General features: G+C 39.3%; 1 protein-coding gene across 2 annotated transcripts; it reads right to left on the bottom strand.

Annotated features, from left to right (window-relative positions):
• MCOLN3 (mucolipin TRP cation channel 3) lies at positions 1-25,330 on the bottom strand. Of its 2 annotated transcripts, XM_060142509.1 has the most exons (12): positions 25,103-25,330; positions 21,142-21,309; positions 15,033-15,186; positions 13,805-13,886; positions 13,632-13,728; positions 9,848-9,947; positions 6,658-6,770; positions 6,425-6,574; positions 3,174-3,275; positions 2,943-3,065; positions 1,834-2,040; positions 1-135 (listed from the first exon to the last, which is right to left on the bottom strand). In XM_060142509.1, exons 1-12 carry the CDS (start codon positions 25,328-25,330, stop codon positions 1-3), a joined length of 1,659 nt encoding a protein of 552 aa, XP_059998492.1. The 2 variants fall into 2 exon arrangements, with proteins under 2 accessions (XP_059998492.1, XP_059998493.1); XM_060142510.1 differs by lacking the exon at positions 21,142-21,309.

The raw sequence follows: 25,330 nt of genomic DNA, 5'->3' as shown, positions 1-25,330 counted from the left end.
CTACTTTTTACAACAGCAGAATATAGATACTGCAGGCTCTTCTTCTAATCTGTACTTTCCAGAATTGGGCAGATCTTTGCACTCTGATATAAATACACGAAGTTCAGTCTCAGGGAAGCCATCTTGTTGGTAATGCTATACAGAAGAATAAAAAAAAAAAGTTTTCATTAATAAGTCCCCTGAAAACAGCTTTATTTCAAATTCAAAGTGGATCATTTAGCTACACAGGTGGGGATTTTTCCAAAGGGATAGTTTACTTGCTTCCAAGTATTTTCGTGGGGATGTAGCCTCTAGAGCCAGTCTTAGGTTTGGCTAAGGAAAAGTGGGTCTAGGATTCTGCAGTGCCCTGCTCTCTTTTGTGGGTCTGATTCAACCCCAGATGGGCATGTTGAATCTGAGAGCTCCTTCCAGGTAAAATCCAGCCTGCACACCCTTATGGAGTCTGTCTTCCAGACAGACAGATTTATTTAAAGGCCTAATATTTATATCAGTTTGGGAGTCTAAGATCTCTAGAATGGGCCCTGACCAGCAAGGATCAGAAAGGACTCGCCCATCTGACAAGTGCTCTGAGACCATGGAAGCAGGTTAACATCTAAACTACGAGTTTTAGGCTTGGGTCATCCAGAGCTGTCAACTCATGTTATTCTTTGAGACCTCAGATGTCACCCTCTAATAGTATATATATATATAGCTCTCTGCATGCACAGTTGAAGGTAGTGAATTTTTAGAGCACCATGGAAAGGGATTTGTACAGGTACAACTACCTTCTTTCCCAGTCTCCTTGGTGACTCTAAGCAAGTCTGCCAAGCAAGTATTGAGGACAGTCGGTTCCTGACATCTGATTTGGTAAGAATGAAGTCAGAACCCGGGCTTCGTGAGCAAGGTATTTGTAATTATCAATTCATAATCCATCAACTCCTGATGGTCTTTCTCCTTACATTCGCATGGCATCATGTTTCATTACCCCTCTCATGTTCAGAAAGAAAAGTCCCCAAGTGGAAGTGTCTATGCCAATAGTATACCTAACAGTATAATGTTATTAGAAATTTAAATACAGATGGATATTTATTCTGCCTTTCCATATTTCAAAGGGCTCAAACTAATTTTTAAATATTCAATGTGGAGTGACAATATGAATGATAACAGCTTTTCAAGTCATGTTCCTGACTGTGTAACACACACATGGCTCGTACTTGACACATTAATCCCCTGACTGTTCTGGAGACCAGGCCTCTGGGGTAGTCCCATGCAGGGGTTCATTCCAAATGAAGAGGTCAATTTTTCTTTATGAAAAGTGGATTTTAAAAGCTCCCACAAAATTTCAACTGTCTGTTTCACTCACTCAGTATCTACTGATCCTTATAATTCTAATAAACTATTTGAAACCCTGTCTGAAAGAGCACAATTACTCAGAGACAAAACTTTCAACATTCTAGAAATTCTATTTCTCTTTCATTTCTGTTTTTAGTATCTAAAATTGAGATCCTTCTTCTCTACCCTGAAGAAATTACCATTCCATTGATCCCCTCCCCCTCAGGTACTGTATTTTTTCTTTTTTTTTTTTTTTTGCCTTACGCGGGCCTCTCACTGTTGTGGCCTCTCCCGTCGCGGAGCACAGGCTCCGGATACGCAGGCTCAGAGGCCATGGCTCACGGACCCAGCCGCTCCGCGGCATGTGGGATCTTCCCGGACCGGGGCACGAACCCGTGTGCCCTGCATCGGCAGGCAGACTCTCAACCGCTGCGCCACCAGGGAAGCCCCAGGTACTGTATTTTATTGCCACTCTGCAAGTTCTAGGAAAATGCTGCTCCTCCTTGTTCTTGATGAACCTACCTTAATTGTTTCATACGTATCAGTGATCAGTGCAATAAAAAGACTTAAAATCATGTATATAAAGAGGCTGATGAATGAGTAGAGGTAAATCCTGCTAAAGAGCCAGACCAAGTAACTCTTCTGCTGCATGTTTGCAAATGTGGCAAACATATCATCTCCGTTTATCAGCGAGAAAAGGCACTCAGAGACCATGTTCAGAGAACGGAACTGGAAAAACAAAAAAGAAAAGTTCACTTTACTAGGTGTTCCTTCCCATTGGAGACTTTGATCATGACACCATATTAAAAATAGTGGGACTAGATATCTCAAGTTACCCCTTCAAACAAATAACCTGGGGTAACCACAAGCATTTTTTTTTTAACAAGAGAAAATCACACCAAAGTTTGATAACATGTACACATTGGAGACACCCAGGAAAATGGAGTCATTCCTCCAGGCATTTGTCTTGTGATGTACATAACATGTACATGCCTACTGTTTTTCTTGGAGCAAGCAGCTCCTTCAGACGCTCCTCTTAATAGGAGCAGCCTGAACTGAAGATAGGAGAGCTGGTCTGCACCTTCAGTGCTTTTCTGAGTCAAGCTTTACCCTCCCATTTACCTTGGTAGAAAGAGATCCTTGAAATGCTTCTGTGAGAAACACAGGTTCCAACCATGCATACTCATGCTTCTCATTTTAAAGTTTATGCCATTTAAGATGATGGCATTACACTCAAGACTATAACTCTGGTGAACAAAATATTCAATATTTCTTCAAGTTTCTCCCTATACTACTTTTTTAAATAAAGTCAAATTTCAATAAGACTTAACTAAATAGCCCACTCTAGTATATATCGATGAATCAAATTGGCAAGTTTGACTTCGCTGATGGTAAGAAAGACTTAATTATCTGACATATTCCACAAAAGGAGTTGAGGCAGTCAAGTGAATCAGTTATCCTCTCAAGGTGGTCTTACCTTACCAATTTATAAACTTGGCAATAGATACATTACCTACAACATTTTAAGGCTGAGCCACAAAGTAAAAGGAGCTATTTTAAAAGGATAACAAGCCACTGGCACTACTCTGAGAGCTTAATAACAGCAAGAAAAAAAAATTGTTTATCAGTACCTTATCATGGTAAGGCCCCAGCACAATCCATCCACAGAAGCAATAGCCTAAGTAAATCATAGCTGCACAGCAGCAGAACCTGATGACGTTGGGCAGCGCTGCCTGAAGGGTGAGAATTAGGAGCTGGGAAAGTAAGAGACGTCATTAGAATCCCTTTGTCCTTTAGACAAAGCGGTGCAATAACTTTGAAAGAGAAATACCAGCAGCTTGGAGAACCGTGGAATTCCTTACATTGTATTTCTGAAAGAAACCAAGGTATCGGATGACTCCTAGCCACACGAGCATGGTAGAGGTACCAAGAAGTATGCTACAGACATCATAACTTGTCAGACTCTAAAACAGAGTGGAAAAAATAATCAGTTATGTAGCAGAAATTCATTCGGGGCAAAAATTATTTGTTGAGTAGCAATGAGTCGGCACTGTTCTAGATGCTAAGGACAAAGCAGTGAACAAACAAAATTCCCTGCCCTCGTGAAGCTTATATTCTAGTGTGGAGAGAGAGATGATAGAAATAAATTAGCAAAACCCTCAGTACATTAGCTGATGGTAAGTGCTGAGGAGACAATTCAGGGGAGGGGATAAGGGAAGGCTGTATGTTGCATTTCAAATAGCATGGACTGATCACTGAACAGGTGGCCTTTGAGTAAAGACATGAAGGGAGTGAGGGAGCAAGCCAAGCAAAAATCTTGTGGAAGATTTCCAGGCACAGGGACCTGTAAGGGCAGAGGCCCCAAAGCAGGAGGGCGCCTCGCAAGATAGTGAGTCTGGCTGGAGTGAGCTATGGGGGAGAGTGTGCAGTCACAGAGGGGAGGGGGCAGGTAGTTTAAGGTCTCACGAGTGTAATTTAAAAACTTTACCTTTTATTCTGAATAGACTGGGGAGATTGAGGCTCTGAACAGGAGTGATATGTTGGGAGCAGATTGTTGGAAGAGTGAGACGGTTACTGCAATAATGCAGATGAGAGCTGACAGTGCCTTGGACCAGGATGGCAACAGTGAAGGTGATGAGGTGATTTTTTTAAGGGAGACAAATAGGATTTCCTCTTGGATGAGATATGGAGGAGAGGGGATTAGTGAAAGAGAGGAGTTGAGGATGAATCTATGGCTTTCGTCTTGAGCAACGGAAAAGAGTTGCCATTAACTGAACTTAGAAAGGCCATGGAGAAGCAGGTTTGGACTGTGGAGGTGGAGATTTCAGGAGTTCTGTTTCAGGTATGTTCAATTTGTGAGGCCAGGTAGACATCCAAGTGAAGATGTGGAATAGACAGTTGGATATTTGAGACTGGAGTTCAGGGAATAATTCCAAGCTGGAGATAGAGATTTGAAAATCACTGGAAAATAGGCACTATTTAACACAATGGGACAGGATGAGATCACCAAGACAGTGGCAGAAAAAGAAGGTGTCCAAGCACCGTGCCTTGAAATACTGTCACTTTCATAGGTTGGTGAGATGAGAAGGAACCAACAATGGAAAGTCAGAAGACCAGCCAGTGATTCAGGAGGAAAACCAGGTAAGTGACAGCCAGTGAAAAAGTTCATCAACAAAGAGGGCGTGCTTGCAGTGCTAAAAGCTGCTGATTGGTCAAAATGAGGATAAGTAATTGATTATTGAATGTAGCAACATGAGAGGTCATTGGAACATTGCCCTGGAGTGGCAGGGCAGCCTGACTGGAACAGATACAAGAGGGAATGGGAAGCGCAGAGTCAGAGACAGGATTAAATACTCTTTTGAGGTATTTTGCTGTATAAAGGGAAGCAGATAAATGGGGAAGTAGCTGGAGGGAGAATAGGTTGAGATTTTGCCTTTTTAGAAAGGAGAAAAAAAAAAACATGCTGATGGAAATGTCCTGGTAGAGAATGAGAAATTGAGGATGCATGAGAAAAGGAGGAAGAATAGCTGGACCCATGCCCTGGAGTAAGCAAGCAGGGATGGCATCTGAAAGGCAGGAGGTGGAGAAGTTGGCCTTGGATAGTAACCTAAATAATATATCTACAGTAGCAGAGAAAAAGCAAAGCATATGGGCACTGATGCTGGCAGGTATATAAATGAAGTGGGAATTTGTGGAATTCCTATTTTGTTTCCATTATTTTGTGAAATAGGAAGTGAGGTCATCAGCTGAGAGTGAGGATGGGGCAGGGAGTATTACAAGCTTCAAAAGAGAAGAAATATGAAATGATCAGCTAGAAGACAGGGGGAATGAATAGCTTAGAAAAATGCAGAAAGATTGTTGGACACCATTAAAGGCTCACTGAAGTTAATGGTAGGTGAGGTTGGTAAAAATAAAGATTTGCTGCAAATCTCCCCCTACTCCTCCTTTTTTGGTCCCTACAGTTAAACATCTATTCTAATGATATATACTACATTGACATATAGTGACAGCTGCTCCATGGTCTCCTAAACCCATTCTCTCTTTCTGAGGTACATGCCTGGGCTATCTCCCCCAGTTCCCTTGCCGTTAGATGTGACTAAATTCTATCCAGTAGGACTGAACAGAAATGAAGGCTGCCATTCTGAGCCAGGTTATAAGACTGTGAGAGACCTACTACCATACCAGGTTTTCCCTTCCATGGGTTGCGATCTGTTTGTGAGGCAACCCAGCATCAATCATGCAGTCTGGGTGAGCCCTTAATGGTCGGCAGAGAAAACGATGGGACACACTTGGATTCCTGAATGGTGTGGAGCTGAGCAACTTGCCAGCACGTAAAATCCACCCTGACTATTACATGAGGGAGAAATAAACTCCTGTCTTAACTGAGCCATTGCATTTGGGGTCTCTGCCCAGGAATCTGAACCATAAGAGGCTCCCCATGTGGATCATACTCATATTTAGTTGTAGTCAGGCTAGAAAAATATAAATTTGAACAAGATTAGTTTGAACAGTATTCGTTTTGTTTTGTCTTGTTTTTGATTTTTGTTTTGGGGGAGGGTTGATATCCAGGCTGGATTAGTCCTAACTTAAAATGGAAAACCTTGTAGTACATAAATAGGAAAAGTAGGAAAATGGGAATATTCTCCATTTAAATGGACAAAGGGAACAACTGCAAGGACTCACACAATAGTAGTTTGGCTTCACTTCCCTCCACCTACCCCCAGCCGACTGTTTTTGTTGAAGATTCTGGTATTTCTTGTAAGAACAACAAAAAACACCTTTTACTTTAGTTACCTTGGAGTGTGTATGACTTTTGGTGTGTGTAAGAATTCACAGGCCCCACCCCCAGAGTTCACATTCAGTAGGTCTAACGTGGGGTATTTACGAACTACCCAAATGATCCTGATGCAGAGGACTGCGAATCACACTTTGGAAAACTCAGCCTAAAAGATTTCTGGACTAGATTTTTACAAATTACTGTTATTTCAGGTTTACTCAATAAGATGTTTGAAAGAAATAATTTACTCTGTGAATTCTTAACGTTTTGGAAAAAATAAATGATCGTTAATGCAAATCTGATACTAACAATGACATAAATAGGAAAAAATTTTACCTTAGCTTGGATTTCCATTTTCAGAATTGATCCAGTAATGGTTAATATGTCACTAATAATAATCATAATATACCATCCATTGACGAATTCCATTCGATCAGAAACAGAAACTTCCTTCTTATAATGGAGGAGGAAAAAATTGACAAATTCCTTTCGGGAAAAGAAGGGAGGCATGGTGAATTTCTCTATCAATCAAAATGTCCATCACATTCCTAGAAAGCAGAGATCCCTACCTGCTGAAGCTGAAGTCCTTTCACCACAGATCGAACACACAGGATTAATGAAGCCAGGCATATCAGAATAACGAAGGCATCAAAGATCATCATGTAATGAGTGTTCTTCTGAACTGGAAGGAAAGTGGATTACCTGCTTATGCAGTGCAACATTAATATGGTGACATATACTTCTTATTTTTCTTTTCATTTTTAGCCTCATTTATTTTAACGGCTGCATTGCATACTTCAGTATAGATGTACAATACTGTATTTGTAAAGACACTTGGATTGGAATCTGGTTTTCCCTGCTACAAACCATTCTCCAGGTCCTCTTTGTGCACAGGTGCAAGTGATCCTTTAGGTGGATGAATATCCAAAGATGGAACTGTTGGGGTAAGGCATATGCATCTTTCTAAAAGAAGATCTAAGAAATTGCTCTCCAAAAAGATCATGAAAGTTTACATACCTACACATACCTCCACATCTGCTCCATATTCTTTAATTTTTGCAAGTTAAAAGAGCAAATGATTTGAAATGCCGTCTTTACCATGTATCACATGGCCGTTTGTATTCAAGTACCATATCTTACCCTTCTGACGTTTTCATGTGTTGTAACGCCTAAGAAAAATACCTCTCATTACTCTTTCCTAGAATTTCTGCTGGCTAGTCTTGCTTGTTATATTTCCATATATTCTTCAGGGCCAGATTGTCAAATTCCAATAAAAATCCTACAGGTTATTTTGGGGGGGAGTCACGTTGAATTTATAGATTAATTTAGGAAGACTTGACATATTCATCATGTTGAATCACTTGTCCAAAAACATTGTGTGCCTTTTAATTGATTCAAGTCTTCTTTCTGCATCCTTCAGAAGCATTTTCAAGTTTTATACAGATCCTTCACACTCATGTTTAGAATAATTTAAATAATTCAAGCATTCTTTGCACAAAGACAACAAAGAGAAAAGGCTCTGATACAGATTCTTCCATGAGTATTTAAAGACTAAAAGTCCTTCTTTTAAAAATCATCACAACCATCCATCAAAGATCTTTATTTATCAACGTGTAGTCTTTTGTTCTTAGTACCGTTAGGGTTCCTGCATATCCTATTTAAATATACTTATCTAGGTATAAAATACTTATTAAGCATCAGGTGTGTTTCTACATGTTGAGAGTATAATGGGTGAACAAGACAGACGAAGCCCCTGACCTTGTGGAACTTCTATTCTACTCCAGCGATATAAGAGAAAAAAGTGAACAAGTAAATGAACTAATTATTTTCTGACAGGAGTAAGAGATATGAATAAAGTAAATCCAAATAGCTAACATGTATCGAGTGCATTTCCTGCCGGGCATAGTTCTAAGAATTTTATAGGTTTTAACTCAGTTGCACCTCACAGCAACACCCACGAGGTAGATGTGATTATCCCACTTTGCAGGTGAGAACTGAAGCACAGAGAGGTCACAGAACTTGCCCAAGTTTCCACAGCCAGTAAGTGGCAAAGTCAGGATTCAAACCTTTGCAGTCTGTCTCCAGCATCCATCACTCTGTGTTAGTGGCTCTTAGCACCCCTTGGGAACTTGTTAGGAATGCACATTCTCCTGCCTTACCCGAGACCCAGTGAATCAGAAACTGTGTTTTCCTAAGCTCTCTAGGTAACACTAAATTTTGACCACCATTGCTGAGGGAGCTTTGGGTGCGGGAATGGGGAAAAGAAAGGTTCACTTATACCGCACAATGAAGGAAGGCCTCACCAAAGAGGCAGTGGGTTTTAGCTGAGACCTGAGTGACAAGGCAGAGCCACCCATGCAGAGATTCTGGGAATCAGTCCTCCCAGCATAAGCAGAGCCAGGTGAAGAGAGGTGGGCAGAGGGCTGGCCGTCACATGCTCTCTTACAGAGCGTGTCTTTACTTAACAAGTTGTACTGCTCTATGCTGATATAAAGAACTCAAGACTATTCTGAAATGAAGCATCCCGTAATTTTGTCAAGAGGCATCTAATTGTCACACGAAGGACTAAATCTACTTCAGAAAAACTTAAAATTCAAGAAACAAACATTTGAGAGAAAGCCTATGTTCCAGGCACCTTCATATGCTCTCATTTTCCCTATTCTCAAGTTTGTGGAGAAGTATTACAATGTTTACAGATGACAAAACAGGCTTGTGTTTCAAATAAACAACTTTGTGATTGAAATAAAAGTTTGTGATTCAAGATCTTCATATATTTGAAGTTACCTATTAGTGAAAAGAATGAAGACATTTTATTTTATTTTATTTACTCATACTATCTCTTTACTACATCTGAACTTCGTGAATCCATTAGTAGGAATCCCTAAAGCAATTATTATACAAGTATGGTCTGAATAAGGATTCCCTGCACATTCCTGGGTCTCACCCCCAGATCTACAGACTGTCTTGTATGAAGCTGGAGAAACTGCATCTTAGCAGGTACTTAGAATGATGCTTCTTTTCAATAGAATCTGAGACCCTCTGACCTAATCATTAAAATCTAGCACAACACACCACTACATATCAATATAAGGGACTAGGAAATTAGATCAATTCTTCCCAGTCAGTTTTATCCAGTTCAGCTCCAAAATTCTCAGTGATACTCAGTTTACACCTGAGTTTGTGTCCATATTTCTAGGAATGCACCCTTTCCTTATTTCGTCTACTTTTTTGACCTAGATAGAAGATAATTATAAGGTGTGGGATACTTCAGGGTCAAATCCTACCTGACTTCTCCCTGGCTGTATGACCCCATACACACCAAAATTCACTGAGCTTTAGTTTCTTCATCTGTAAAAATAGGGATGTTACCTATCTCAAAGATATTTTAAAATATTGAAGTGAGGAAGATGTAGGTGGAAGTATTATACTTATGCAATAAGCACTCGATAAACATTGGTTTGAGTATATGTGATTTTCTTTTTGCTGGGGGGATTATAAGCATTCTTTTCTTTTTGGTAAGGAATAGGCCAGTGAGGGCACATGGAGAAGGCAGGAAAAGCCATTGTGTTACTAATAACCTGGGAATTACTTGGAACATCAGACAACTACAATGAATTGATCTACTTGCAGAGAATTAGGGACTTGGGTATGGTCCAATTCTTTCATTTAATGTTCCACACATCCTTGGGACAAGTAATTTAATAACCATTTAATATTATTTAATAACCATCTTTAAAACTAGTAAAATCCATCACTTACTTGATCCAGATACGTGCCAGTCTTTACATTCTCTGATGGAAATGTCATTATCTAAACTTATCTTAATTCTTCCACTGTGGGCTTTGTTGTCAAATGTTATCTGTGAAGAACAGGAAAAGGGTAAAAAACATGCCTATAGCTTTTCTTTTTTCTTTTTTTTTTTTTTTTTGCGGTACGCGGGCCTCTCCCTGTTGTGGCCTCTCCCGTTGCGGAGCACAGGCTCCGGACGCGCAGGCTCAGTGGCCATGGCTCACGGGCCCAGCCGCTCTGTGGCATGTGGGATCTTCCCAGACCAGGGCACGAACCCGTGTCCCCTGCATCAGCAGGCGGACTCTCAACCACTGCGCCACCAGGGAAGCCCATACCTATAGTTTTTAAAGCCAAGATGCCTCTATGCATTAATTAGGAAACAATTCTTCCAAAGTTACAGGAGACCCAGACTCTCATCTTTGACCTGTCGCTAACTCTGCTCAACCTTGGGAAGTTCTTTATATGTCTCTGTGAGCTGAGAAAGTTGAACTAGATCTTCCATAGAGAACATTTAGTCTCTACAATCCTGCTTCCAGGACAGTATTCAAGCCCTGAACCACTTATAAAACAAAAGAATTTCCCCCTCCTTCCCATTCTAAGCACCTCTAGATGCCCTCTTACAATGGGCAAGAGCGAGTACAAGTATGTTTTCCTCCGCCTTCCAGCAGGGCCTCAGCTAGGGATAGATTTTTAATGTTGTTGTAATTCTTACTAACACAGATGCTCATTATTTCTGTCTTGAAACATTTCAAATGGAGCTTTTTTGATTTTCCTTCTAGGACCAGATTTCTTTATCACTATAGAACCATATGTATTACAAAAGGTGTGGTCACAGGGAACCAACAGCATGTCTGGCTTCAACGATAACCATTTTGGGACACCAGGCACCAAAGCCATGCCAGAACACCTTTCATAGTTCTTCCATTGTCTTCCCCGTCTAGCTCCTTCCACCTTCCCCTTGCATACACCAAGAAGGCAAGCTAAGGAAATTAGTCTGGTTTGGGGGTTTTGTTTTTGTTTTTGGTGCCTCTTCTCTCAAGTCCTAAAGAAAAAGAAAAGTTCTTTTAAAGTCTGTCATTTAAATGAGTTTTATTGAAAATCTTCGTGTGCGGTAATCAGATACCACTTCAAATATAAGATTTCAAATAAACTTAATAAGTTTAGTTACTCTGTTTCTCCTCATGTTGGAGTGTAAGTTTCTTCCCTTGACAAGCAACCAAGGACATTGCTAGTGTCTGTCCATCTCCATAGCTGCTGAGGGAACCAGCCCACAGCCTCACATAAGGAAGATGCTCAGTATTATTTGAATGAGTCAGAAATCCTTGCCAAGGAAAAACCATGCTTTTCCCACAGAAAAAGCCTCAGGGTCTTACAAATAGTAGGTGCTCATTAAATAAATTTTGGCTTAATGTCAATCACATCTAAGTAAGGTTTAGAAGAAGCTGAATTCTTTAAATGAAGAAGAAAAAATACTGGGTGTAATTAACAACAGATTAGATAGTACAGAAAAAAAAAGATTGGTGAATTTGAAAACACAGCAATAAAACTATTCAAAATGAAAGAAAGAGAAAAAAAAAGACTGAAAAAAAAAAAAGAAAGAGAGCTGTGGGACAACTTCAAGTACCCAAATATACATATTATTGGAATCTCTGAAGAGTGGGGGTAAAGAGACAGAAAAATATTTGAAGAAATAACACTGAGTAAATGTCAAATATAATGAAAACTATATACCCATAGATCCAAGATACTCAATGAACCCCAAATACAAGAAACACGAAGAAAACTACATCAAGGCATATCAGAATCAAATTGTTAAAATCAGAGATGAAGAGAAAAATTTTAAAGAAACCAGAGGGGGGAAAATGCATCCCATACAGAAGAACAAAGATGAAGAAGACAGCAGATTTCTTAGCAGTGACAGCAGTTTGTATTGTTTGTATTTTTAGTTTGTAAAAGAGCAACATCTTTAAAGTACTGGGAAAAAAAACAGTCAAACTAGAGTATAATAGCTCAATTTTTTAAAAATCAAGTAATTTTGAAAATTCATAACTTGCTGGTTAATATTAAGATCAAAATCTGTAGCCCAAATAAAAACAGTCTTATAGAATTAGTGCTTTTTCTTATTAAGTAATATGCATAATTATTACATCGTCCTATATTCTGAAAATATTTTTAACCTCCATTTCTGAAAACTTGATTTCCTACAGCCAATCAGTTGAGTATCGTGGACATAACTTTTGATATAAACTACTGCTGAAGTAATAGAAATTTGGACCACATGAAGGCAAGCTGTTATCAAATGCTGTCCTGCATATGCCGATACAGCATTGTGTTACTACTGACTCAGATCCTCGTGAAGTGATGAACTCACATGAGGGGCATCTTGTGCTGCCTAGAGAGCATCAAAAGCTCCATCTGCAACTGGAAGACAGAGAACATAGATGTGATAGGGTAGGCTGAAGGCGAGGAAGCTAACCAGAGCATTAGAGGCAGCACAAGGGAGGCACTGTGAGCAAAACCCAAAGGCTACAAACATCCACAGTGAGGAAACTGGGTAGCAAGAACCCTTGGCAATGACCTTAAGCAGACTGCCACTGACTGCTGAGAGCTGACCATACAGAGCCTACGAACCTCTGTTCCTTTTGTATTTGAACACCTACTCTGTGCCAGGCACTGACCTTGGTACTAAAGACACAGCAGTGAACAAGACAAGGTCCCTGCCCTCAGAGAACTTACACTGAGGTACAGAAGACAGATAAATAACAAGTAAACAAGTTAGTACAGTAGCCACCCCTTATCCATAGGAGATATATTCCAAGACCCCTAGTGGATGCCTGGAACCGCAGATAATACCAAACCTTATATACAATGTTTTTTTCCTAGACATACATACCTATGATAAAGTTTAATTTATAAACTAGGCACAGTAAGAGAGTAACAACAATAACTAATAATAAAATAGAACAATTATAACATATACTATAATACAAGTTATGTGAATGTGGTCTCTCTCTCTCTCTCAAAATATCTTGTACAAATTAAATGCCTTTTTCCATCTTAACCACTCACTTATCACACACTTTGGACATAATTTTTGCAGTTTGGGGTGCAACAGCAAAACTAGCATGGATTTCTTCTTCCGTCTTCACAACGTCATGGATAGAAGATTTCTTCTTCCTGTAGATTTAGCAACCTCAGCATACATTTTTTTTCTTTCTTTATTAAGTTGAGAGCTTTCACTTTTTCACTTAAAGGAATCTTTTAGCATATCAGAATTGCCAGCATCACTACTCTTGCCCTTTGGGGCCATTATTGAGTAAAATAAGGGTTACTTGAACACAAGCACTGTGATACTGGGACAACTGATCTGATAACTGAGACAGCTACTAAGTGACTCACGGGTAGAATACACTGGACAGAAGGATGATTCATATCTGGGGAGGGTCAGAAATTTTTCATTATGCTACTCAGAATGACATGCAATTTAAAATTTATTTCTGGCATTTTCCACTTAATATTTTCAGACCGAGGTTGACCTAGGGTAACTTACCTCAGAAAGCAAAACCGCAGATAAGAAGGGACTACTTCATAACCAAATAGAGCTAGCTGAACCAATGCTTCCCCTGTGCACATCCAAGTGGGATGGGAACATCCTATACATTTGATCACCCCTTAATACAAGTAAATAAGCCTGTAACTAGATAAAACTATTTTTCTCCAGATAGGAATCAAATTCAGCCAAGCCCACACTTACAGTCAGAGTAAAGTCGTAACAATCTGGGAGCTCGTGATGACGAATAGTCTGCAGATTAATGGCCTTCAATTTAAACTGCAGATCCACTGTTATGAGTCTAGAAGACAGGAGACTTCAGTGCAGTGAAAACGTATACACACAAACCTGAGTTACACTCCCATCTGTTCCCTCACCTGTGAAAGTCCAGCAGTAACTTGAGTTTTTCTTCTAGTGTTCCAACGTGAAAAGGTTCACCTGGTGCCACAAAGAAACATTCTGCCATAGAAAGGAACAAACCATAATAGAGCGCCTAAAATAAATATAGAAAACTGCATCTTGAAAGGATCATATGTTTAAAACTAGATATTCAGATTCTGGTATTTTTGTAAATTAAGATTTTTAAAGCTAAACATCCATACCACGTGGTTACAGTGATTTATTTGTTTTTAATACGTGACTATAACATTTCTGGCGTGGATGGGGGTAGAGAAAGATCTGAACTCTATCTCACTAGTCTTCTACAGAATGTCATCTTCCTTTCTGTCTTTTTAAGCCTAAACTTTGAGGCCCTTCTTCCTTTTTGTATCCTAAGCATATGTTTGAAGCATCTGTAGCGTCTAAGATAAAATTTTCTACGTTTAAAGGATCTTTTTTAAAAAATATTATGTTGACAATTTTTCCTCAATAAACACTGTTTTAAAAAAGGAAGATAGCATATTAGAAGGTTTTCACTAGTCAGTACTATACCCTTTACTATTCTTCTCAAAGAAAAAGTCCCAGTGGCTATTGTTAAAAGTACTTACTTTTTGACTCGATGACCTAAGTTAATGTTTTAGATACAAACTGCAAATAGAACTTTGCTAATAAGAATAAGCTGTGCTATTCTAAGCTCTGGTTTTCATTCCCTGCCCGGCCCCCCAGGCCCAGCCTACCCCAAAGACACTGAATAGTGAAGTGCTGTTGAGCAGAGAGAGTTTTATATACATCAAGAATTTGCAAGCAAACTGTTTTATAAGGACAATATCTGCCTATTTAACTGGCTTATCCAGCAGAGAGGCTGTGGAATAAAGTGGCTAAGGGCATGGCCTGGGTCAAATTTCAGCACTGCCTCTTACTAGCTCCATCATGAGCAGATCACTTAACCTTCTGAGCCACACTTCAGTCTTCTATAAAACAAGGATAATAATAAACTTGCCTCGTTGGTTTTTGTGGGGGTTTTTGTTTGTTTGTTTGTTTTAAGAATCATGAGTTATAGTGAAGTACCTGACACAACTCTGATAAAGTTCTTACTATGACCTAATAGCACAGGCCAAATCAATGTTTTCAGAGATGAAATTAGTATAAATAAGTATAAATTGATTTATAAATAAGTATAAATCAAGGAGTTAAAAATGGAAGTTCTAGCTTATAGAAGAACATCACCAGTTTCAATTTCTGGATCAATGTCAAAGGTATCATTTCCAGGACAGATGTTTCCTTGCTTGTAGAAGTGCTGACAGATGGCCATGGCTGACTGCTCTGTGCCCTTGTTCTCATAAGCGTGATTCCCAACTGAGATGTTGCGTAGCTGCAAGTACTTCAACCAAAAAGAGAAACAGAAAAAGTGGAACATCCAGACAGGTGGAAGTGAAGCCATGATTCCCCTCCCTCCCTGCCTTTGAAACAGCAGGTTCCCACCTCCTGTCCATGTGGAGACTTGCACGCTAATATGCAGAGTAATTAACATGCTACTGTGCACCAGGACCGCAGAGGTCAAAGAGCACTCTTGAATTAATTAGAGTTCTGGGTTCAGGTCTCATTTCTGTGACCTTGAGCAAGTCATAGACTTTATGAGCTGCTGCTTTCTTATCTGCAAATTAAAGGCTTAATTTAATCTTAAATAAATTCTCAGGTTCTTTCCTCCTTTAAAGAACTATGTTTAGGAACTGACTTTTACATTTAATGTGAATATAAATTTTATTTATCTTTGAACTATTTACTATAAAGTCAGAGTTCTGCTTTACTATAATATAGGAAATGGGATAAAATTGTTCCAGGGTAACCAGCAAAACTTTGTCTAAAAATAATGTATTTTTTAAATCTTTATCTTTGTGAGAACACAGCTTGGTCACTTTTATAGCAATTTTCTCTTACTGAAAGCCCTCCCATGGCTTTCTGTCTCTCAGAATAAACTTCACAGCTCTTTTCCAGGGCCTGTTAAGCCCTGAGAGACCTATAGCCCTATCCCTGGCCCTTCCCTTACTCCTTTGCACACTTGCCTTAAACATACTAAATGTTTTCTAGCCTCCAGGGCCTTTGCTGTTGTCACTCCTTCAACCTGAAATATTCTTCCCCAGACTTCAAGTCCCCAGAGAGGTCTTTTCTGACCATGCTGAGTCCATTGTTAATATTTTATGCCACTTAATTTTTTTTTTTCATAGCACTCATCACTGCTGGAAATCAACTGATTTTGGTTAAACTTGTTTAAAATCCATCTCCTCCATTAGAATGTAAGTTCCACAGGGCAAGGAGTTTATCAAGTCCACTGCTCTAACCCCAGCACTTAGAACGGTATTGTAGGCAGATAGGGTAGGGGAGGTCCCTGGAGAAAGAGAACAGGCATGGCTTTCTTGACATAAGAGAAGCCATTTTTGGCCTAAGCCTTTTTGTGATCTAATGCTGGTCCTTGAACAGGTCTCAGTAATTAATGATATTAAGGGAACAATAGAATGCAGAAACAGGCAAGAGAAGTAACAACAGCAAAGATAATACATCAATTGTAAAGATTCCCAGTTCTGTTTCCATGGTAAAGATTAGCCCAAAACACTTAACTGCCAGGTCAACTGAAATCTAAGGGATGATGATGTTAACCTTTTCTGACCCTCGTGACTTCAATCAACTAAAACTTGGACTCTGTTGACCGCCCAAGCCCCTTCATGATTATACACGTACCCTTAGCTTAAAACTTCCCCAATTTTGCTGTTTGAGGAGACACTGCTTTGGGAAAGATCCCTGGTGTTCTCCTTACTTGCTGCAAGTAATAAATCCTTCCTTCTCCTGACCTTTGGCTCGGTTGTGTCTTTTGGTGTGACATCCACCAAGAGGCAAACCCAGTTTTCAGGTAACAGTATGAGACACAGTCAAATTAACAGTGAGGTGAGAATCACTATAACGTGATAGTGCAGGGGTCCCCAACCCCCGGTCCGCAACCTGTTAGGAATCAGGCTGCACAGCAGGAGGTGAGCAGCAAGTGAGCAAAGCTTCATCTGCCGCTCCCCATTGCTCCCATTACCGCCCGAACCATCCCCAACGCCACCAGTCCGTAGAAAAACTGTCTTCCAAGAAACCGGTCCCTGGTGCCAAAAAGGTTAGGGACTGCTGTGATAGTGGATCTTTGTTCGCTAGAGCTAATCTATGCACACCAAGATGGTAAGTTCCTAGGATACGATTTGTGATTATGGCACCAACCTTTCTGCTAGCATTGGGATTGGGAAAATGAGCCAGAAATCTACAGTGATATAATTAAGCTGCATCACTCATTAAACAGCATTATGTCCTACATATAGGGGGAAATAGTATAATGCTGGAGATATTCAGTTTTGAGCTGTTTGTTTTCCATACAAGGAAATAAGTGTCTTAAATCTTTATAAAGCTACTCTGAGCCAAACTGGTAGTTTTACATTGGGGTGTCGGGGAGTAAGAGGTAAACAGTACATTAAATGAAAAAAGACGTAAAAGATATTGAATGCGGTCAAGTACCAGGGTGCCTGGAATAGGGGATGTGTACTGGGAGGTAAAGCCAGAAAGGCAAGCAGGGGTCATGAAGCAGTCGCACCTACATGGGGCCCTGTAGCCCTTCTGAGCACCCGCTCCTTGTGAGGCAGTCCCCACAGGACTTACTTAAAGATCTGAACCTCCTACCTTAGAAACTTGAGTCTTAAACCTTGTAAGACCTTGAGACACAAAAGATCCAAAGTGCAGGGCTTCAGGTACATGCTAACGTTATAAGTGATGCTACGGCCAGACTTCCTTGCTATCTTAATAAGGCTCCTCATGGAGGTCTGAGCACCTGCAGGAGATGGATGTTGTAGGCAAAGAGTGTTGCCTGCCACTCCAATAAACAACAAGTGTTGCCTGCCATCAAGCCTTCAGCCACTGCAGTGGCATCACGGGTGTGCTCTGAGGGGAATTCAGGATGGAGAAAAACAGATTACTGGTCCTGGATAGTTAAGATGCATATCAAAGGAATAACTGCCACAACCCCAGGCTCTTGCATCTTCCCATACATAGAAAGGCACTAAAATCATTAATTTGAGATATCTGGGTTTTTTTTATGATTAGCAGTAATCGTTTGATGTTTCATTACATGGGTTTTTGTTTGTTTGTTTGTTTTGTTTTGTTTCAGCAAAAGCCCTCTTTGGAACAGTCCCTCAGAGCTATCTGAGAGGCCGTCTTCCTGGGCTGTAGTCTGCAGCGATGTCCTTGAATAAAACATAGTTCTCAGCTTTTAGGTTATGCATTTTTTTCAGTTCAGGGGCAAGTGGCAGGACCATGTCCAGCTAAAGGGCAGCTCTGGAGCCTGAGTCAGAGGACTCTGGGACCGGAATGTGGTGTGGGACTATCGTTGAAAGGCAGGTGACCTGTAGGACTGACTGATGGGGCACCTAACTGGCTATGGCCTCTGTGGGGCATTAATCAGGCTGGACATCTGTCCCTACTTGCCTCTGCAGCTCTGCCTTGAGGGAAGTAGTTTTTCACGCAGATCCATGGGCCCCAGGTCACCCTTTGGAAGACAATATAAAAACACGTTAAAGATCCTTACCTGAGTAATGTGGCACCCAAAGTAAAGCAGATTAAAACCGATTGCTCCTTGATTATAGATGGATTTTTTGTGGCCCCTCTGTGATCACTTGATCTCAACACATGAATCTTTTGAGCTCTTTCATTCATTCACAAACATCTGAGTGCCTGGGATGTACCTCCACCTTCCCGGAATAAATATATTAATATGTGGCACTTAACACTGTTATATGTATAAAATGAGGAGTATTATGCAATCAAATCTGTGATTTTAGATGAATCCTTTAGAAAACAGTCAAGAAATGGTAGGGAGGGAAAGGAGGGAAGCCAACCAGAAGTAGGGATATACAGACTATGTTTGAGCTGCAAGAATAAATGGTTCCAAGACCCTGAGACCTTTAAATCTAAGCAAGTGATCAGAAAGAGAAACATGTCTGGGGAGCAGGTGGGAAGAGGACAGGAACCCATTCTGGTCGGAGTGGTTCTGAGGTGCTCGTGAGCTGTCTGCATGCAGCAGTGTGAGCAAATGGTTCAGGGTCACCTCTCCTGGCAGTGGCTGAGGCTGTGTAGAGGAGGAAATTCTGTAGGAAAAGGACAAACCTTTGAGGACTGCCTTAATTGAAGGGGCGGATGAAAGAAGGAACCCAGTAAAGATGGCCCAAACATGACTGATTGCTAAGAGCCAGGACATAGTATAAAAATAACTAGGTCTTTGATATTCAAATACATAAACATATATACTAAACCAAAGTGATGCTGTTATAACCAGTGTTGGATCAGGATGAACCCTAGAGGTTATGCAGTTAGATGGCATTTTAGGGCTCTACTGTTCAGGAAAACTAATTAGTCATGGAACTAGCTCTAAGGACTGAGAAGCTACTGTCTTATCTGTTCATTCTCCTTGGTGACTATCACCGCAACTATCAAGAGATTTCCTTACAGAAAGCAAAGATCTTTCTTTCATATCAGTCTATATTTTCTCTATTCAGTTCTCTGGAATCGTGTAGAATAACTGACCTCATTAACAACTAAAACTTTATTTATGAATATTGTGATCAAGATACTTTTTTTTTTTTTTTTTTTTTTTTTTTGGCGGTACACAGGCCTCTCACTGTTGTGGCTTCTCCCATTGTGGAGCACAGGCTCCAGACGCGCAGGCTCAGCGGCCATGGCTCACGGGCCCAGCCGCTCTGCGGCATGTGGGATCTTCCCGGACCGGGGCACGAACCCGTGTCCCCTGCATCAGCAGGCAGACTCTCAACCACTGCACCACCAGGGAAGCCCTCAAGATACTTTTTACCTTCAGTTTAAAATGCCTGATAGTGATGTAGAGAACAAATGTATGGACACTAAGGGGGCAAAGTGGGGCTGGGGGTGGTGGTGGTGGGATGAACTGGGAGATTGGGATCGACATATATACACTAATATGTATAAAACAGATAACTAATAAGAACCTGCTGTATAAAATAAAAGAAAATAAAATTCAAAAAAAAAATAAAATAAAATGCCTGATAGCGCCCAGAAGATGGTAGGGAGTCACTTGCCCTAAGTAAACCCCACCCCAATTAATATTATCTACCTATATACTAGCACAAGGAATCTACATGCAATTCTGTAAAGAACACGGAAATCTGATAAACAGAATGGCCTGACTGCCAAATATTATATTTTTAAGACTGCTCTTAGGCTTACTATATAAAACAGGTAAAAATGTTTTAGGAGGAATTTAATGAACTGTTTACATCTTGCCTCTACCCGCCCCTCCCGCCAAAAACCAAACTACCAATTTGGTTCAGCGTAGCTTTAGATGAACTTAATAATCATAAAACAAGAATGTCAAAGCTGAATATCTCCAGCATTTTACTATTTTTTACCTTACAAATTGTAGGGCGTATTTCTATTTAACAACATATTTAGCTTACTTCTATTACTATAGATTTCTGGCCAATTTTTGTAATCTGAATGCGATCAGAAAGCCTTAGCGTCACAAATACGTATTTTATCTCACTGTGCATAGTTTGTCTCCAGGATAAGGAGAGCCATAATTGGACTATAATAATTTTTTGAAGAAGAGTTGTAATGTTTTTGAAATGTTATCTACAGACTAACTCAGGTTAGAAATACTGACTTCAAGAAAGCTTCCAACGATTCCCACAAAATAGGAGATTTTGGACTTGAGAAAGTACTATTTGTAGCAAAAACAAATTGATCAGAAACTCTGAATAGAAACTTGAATCATCTGTATGAAAAACAAGCTTCCTTTTTGAGGCAGTTAATCAATATTACAATAAAATCATTGTCATGTATGACATAAAGGCCTTACTTATTTTTTAAATGAAATTTCAGGTCTTGGTTACTATACACATTCTGCAAAGTTAATATTCTCATTATTTGTTAAGGGTCCCTGAAAGTATAAGCTCTGAAGACTTAATGACTACTTACAGCCAAGGTCATGGTTAATCATTTTAAACCTTTGAGGTTCTCATGCCAAGCCCTAGCTCTGACTCTTTTAATTAAGTCTTTAAAGTTTCTGTCTTTCTGTTACTAAAGAAAAGCTTTTCTCAACTTCTAGTTCTGTTAAAGTTTGTTGGCAACGTTAAAAAAAATTTAACTGTTTTATACATGTCATTTACATATTTCATTAAAAAATGTTCACCCTTGTGCAACTGAATGTCAGTTTCTATTATGTACATTGCTAACAATTTTCCAGTCTAATTTTTTTCCCAAGTGAAGAATGCATGTGTTTGTTTACCTGGTTCACTGCGAAGAGGATCTGATCGTATACATCACTTTGTGTATACACTGCATATGTGTCATCCATTCGGTCTATATATCCTTTTAGGAAGAGGTGTTTGAATGCTATAGTGTTCTCTTCCTTGAAAGCTACCACCATCTGGTTACTTAGCCCAAAAAAGATCAGCTTAAAAGAAAAAAAGAAAAAGTAAGAGGGTCAAAAAGTAATGAAATAAAAGTTCTCTATAAAATGATCAATTCATCTATTCAAGATTCAATGCCTAATTAATCCTGAATATATTCAATAGAAATTAAAAGTTTGGCAGCTGTGAATTAATTTGTCCTTAAAGATAAGGTGGGTTTTTAGTTTTAAAATAAAAGAAAGCGATTTTGCATACTTTCAACATTTATTTTCATGTATGATCCCACTTATGACATTTTCCCTACCAACAAAAGCTTTAGGAGTTCAGAGAAGCCCTTTAGGAGTTCTTTAGCTCAGAGAAGCAAGGTAACTGACTAAGGAAGTTGGAAGGTTTCTCTAAGGAAGAAAGAATAATAGAAACCCTGAAATATGTGCATAACTTGGTCAGGGGACATTTGAGGAACACGGGGGAAAGGCCAAGAAGGCCGAGTTGAACTTAGCACTTTGGGGGTACATTGAGGACACCAGCATAATTCAATGAGAGAAATAGTGAGAAAAAATGTGAAGAGAAAGACTGGAGTCAGATGGTGCAGGGGCTTGAATGGCAAATAGAAGAGTTCAAAATGAATTCTGTAGAACAAAAAGGTCTTGAAGCAGGTGTACAATACAACCTAAGAAATATCTTACATAAGTTTAAGTCCTATAATCAAACTATATTCCTAGGTCTAATTACCAAAACTGTGACAATAAGGCCAAAAATAAAAATATTATTTAAACTCATCTCTAAATTAAAATATATTAACGTAACGTATCCTTAACATTCATGCAGGATTGACCCCAGAGTTTTACATGAAACTCAGTTGTCCTCTTGCTCTCTCTCTCCCATACACACACACACACACACACACACACACACACACACGTGTGTGCACGCTGTAAGTTTAGAACATATATTTTGACTTAGATAGCAGAGTAAGGGGGGCAACATATATTTTATATGGAAAAGGGGAACAACACTGAAAACCTATGTTCCATACACTATTGCAGGAAATTTCTTCATACTAATACCACAGCATAGTTTCTAATACACCCATTTTACAGATGCATACATGAAGACTCAGAGAAGTTAAATAATTTTTACAAGTCACATCAGTAGCAAGTATATAGTCAAAATTCTAACCCAAGTCTAACAGACTAAATCCAAGCTCTAACCTATCCAAGCTCATGCTACACAAAGTATCCAGGGTCTGATCAGGGAAAAATAGAGACAGTAGACCAATCTTTTCGCCTCTCACCTCCCCTTGTGACGTATGCCCTGTATCCCACACATGTCATCACTCTCTACCTAACTAGACTCTCATTTCTAAAGAGCCTCTTTAAGCTGTGTCCTATTTACATCTCAGTAAGATGATAGCTTGATATTCCAGGGATTTTACATCTATCGAAGCTGATGATTAAAAAGCCTCCAGAGAATTCCCCAAGATATTTTTACCGATTCATTCAAATATATGAATACCTTCACAAGCCAGCACCGAGCTAGAAGACACAGTTCCTGCCCTCAAGGGCCTAGGGGCAGACAAGAGTACGACTGGCAGAGAGAACTACTATAATTCAGAGACTGAGCCAGGCAATGTGAAAAGGAAACTTTTAGTAGGGTGCCTATAATCATAGTCATCTTTCTTTTGCTGCTGCAGACACAAAATCTCCAACTTAACAGAAATACCACTGTCTTTTCCCTGAAAAGAGGAAATCTGTCATCAAGTCACCCTCATTTGCTCAATTACAGAGTCTTTATGTAATATTTGTTTGATTGTTCCAATGTAGATTAAGGAAACATCACAGTTAAGAAAAACCCTCAGTTACTAAAAAAACTTACCTAAATGTCTTTTATATGCTTATTACTAACAGGCTTAACATCTTAAACTGTTAGTCAATTTTCCTCTTGACCACCCTAGGAAACACAGGAAAGTTAGATGAGCTTCCTAAATCTGTTAGGACTTGAGGATATGGGGAGGTGGAAGGGTAAGCTGGGACAAAGTGAGAGAGTGGAATGGACATATATACACTACCAAACGTAAAATAGATAGCTAGTGGGAAGCAGCCGCATAGCACAGGGAGATCAGCTCGGTACTTTGTGACCACCTAGAGGGGTGGGATAGGGAGGGTGGGAGGGAGGGAGACACGAGATGGAAGAGATATGGGGACATATGTATATGTATAACTGCTTCACTTTGTTATAAAGCAGAAACTAACACTCCATTGTAAAGCAATTATACTCCAATGAAGATGTTTAAAAATTAAAAAAAAAAAGAACATAAGTCTTAGAGGGAATAGAAACTGAGTTTGAATCTCAGTTCTATTCTTCTAGTTTCCTGACTATGACAGGTTATTTTACTTCACTAAGCCTCAGTGTTTTCATCTGTGTAATGGGAATACTACTACCTAACTCTGATTTGTTTTAAGAATTGAATGTGATGATATAAAATGTTTAGGCCGAAACACAGTAAACACACAAGTGGTACCTATCATTCTAAGTAGAAAATATTCATGTTCAACTGACACAGGCTTTCCCTCCAACTTATCAGAAATAACACAGATAAATATTTTCACTATTGTGACACACCACATTATCAGCTGGAAGTTAAGAATTTCAATTCCAGCTTGCCAAATATACTGAGAACTGAACATCCATTTTTATGTTGATATGTTAGAGGGAGAGAACACGTGCCTCTAAAGTCTTGATTCCGCCAGTGGCAGTACTAGTCAGTACTAATCACGTGGCTTTATAAATATCAGTTCCTTATTCTGTAAACCAAAAGATTCCAGTATTTATCCAATAGAAGTATTGTTGAAATTAAATGAAATAATGTCCTGGAACAAAATAATCACTCAAATGTCAGTTTCCTTTACACAACACCTAGCATCAGAAACGTAGGCAAGAATTTCACCAACTTCATATGACTGTAGAAATAGCCTTAGCTTCTAACACCTTAAGCATTTGTTCTCAATTATCAGTTAAGATTAGCGATTTCGGAGTTAAAAAAAATCTCCTTGAATACCAGTTGTTTATGTACTTATGCATTTTTCACCAAATTACGAGAAAGTATTAATAAAAATAAACGTATCACATCTATTTTTCCTATTAAAATCTTTTATTTTTGCCCCTTTGCTTTTAACAAGAGATAGTTACTCTCACCAGCAGGAAAACATACCTTCACAAGAGTAAATCATAAGTATATATAAAGAATCACAAAATATAATTTCCCCCCAAAATGTTAAGAGAAGGCAAGGAAATGAGATTCAACATCTGCTGAAATGAAGTCTCATATTTCACTACCTATGCTACTCCTTTTAATCAACTCCACATTCTTCCACCTCAGGGCTCCCATGATCACAGGGACGTGAGAATCCAAATACTCTTAACAAAAATCCTGAAGTTTCTGAAGAGACAGAAATTCTCAGGAAACTAACTAGGGGAAAAAAAAGAATCCTCTGGTTGGGCAATAGCTAGTTTCCACAGTTGATTTAGAAACCTTCAGCTAAGCTTCTTGATTGGAAGCCAAATATTAAAATTTTCTTTTCCTGCAAACCAATTACATTATGTGAGTAAAATTATAACTTCATGAAAGATGAGAAGGAAAAGAGTTAGAGAAAACAAAAAAACCAAAGTCTTCTTTCACAAATATTGAAGTGGGAGGGTTTAAGATTGCATATCTCCTTAATTATTGTTCTTTATTATGCATACAGTTAAAAGTTATAAAAAATAAAACAAAACTGTCCATAGTTCTCTTTGTTAGTAAAAGAAGACTTCGCTAATCTCATGATCTGAGATCGTTACCTGGATGGTTACCATTGCCATTTTTAGAATTTGTATGGCAAGTTTCCACGGTTTTCTACCTCGAGCCCAGAACTTCTCACAAGGATTCATGAAAAAAAATTTGAGTTTTCGCCTCATCTGGTCTTCTAATAGAAGCTCCTCAGAGGGAGATGTATGGTGGTTAAAAGTGCAGCGATTTTCTTCTTCATGAGAGCTGCAGCTACTTATAACAGCCTCAGGATTTGCCAT

This window comes from Lagenorhynchus albirostris, chromosome 2 (assembly GCF_949774975.1).
Source record: "Lagenorhynchus albirostris chromosome 2, mLagAlb1.1, whole genome shotgun sequence".
Lineage (NCBI taxonomy): Eukaryota > Metazoa > Chordata > Mammalia > Artiodactyla > Delphinidae > Lagenorhynchus > Lagenorhynchus albirostris.
This window is presented reverse-complemented; position numbering and strand designations above follow the sequence as displayed.

What these genes read in the sequence shown, in the direction of transcription:
- MCOLN3 (XM_060142509.1), bottom strand. Translation starts at nt 25,330, where the DNA reads ATGGCAAATCCTGAGGCTGTTATAAGTAGCTGCAGCTCTCATGAAGAA. An exon ending in CTGGCACGTATCTGGATCAA is followed by an intron (nt 6,771 to 9,847) that starts GTAAGTGATGGA and finishes CTTTCCTTCCAG; the next exon opens with TTCAGAAGAACACTCATTAC. An exon ending in AAATGGAAATCCAAGCTAAG is followed by an intron (nt 3,276 to 6,424) that starts GTAAAATTTTTT and finishes ACTCTGTTTTAG; the next exon opens with AGTCTGACAAGTTATGATGT.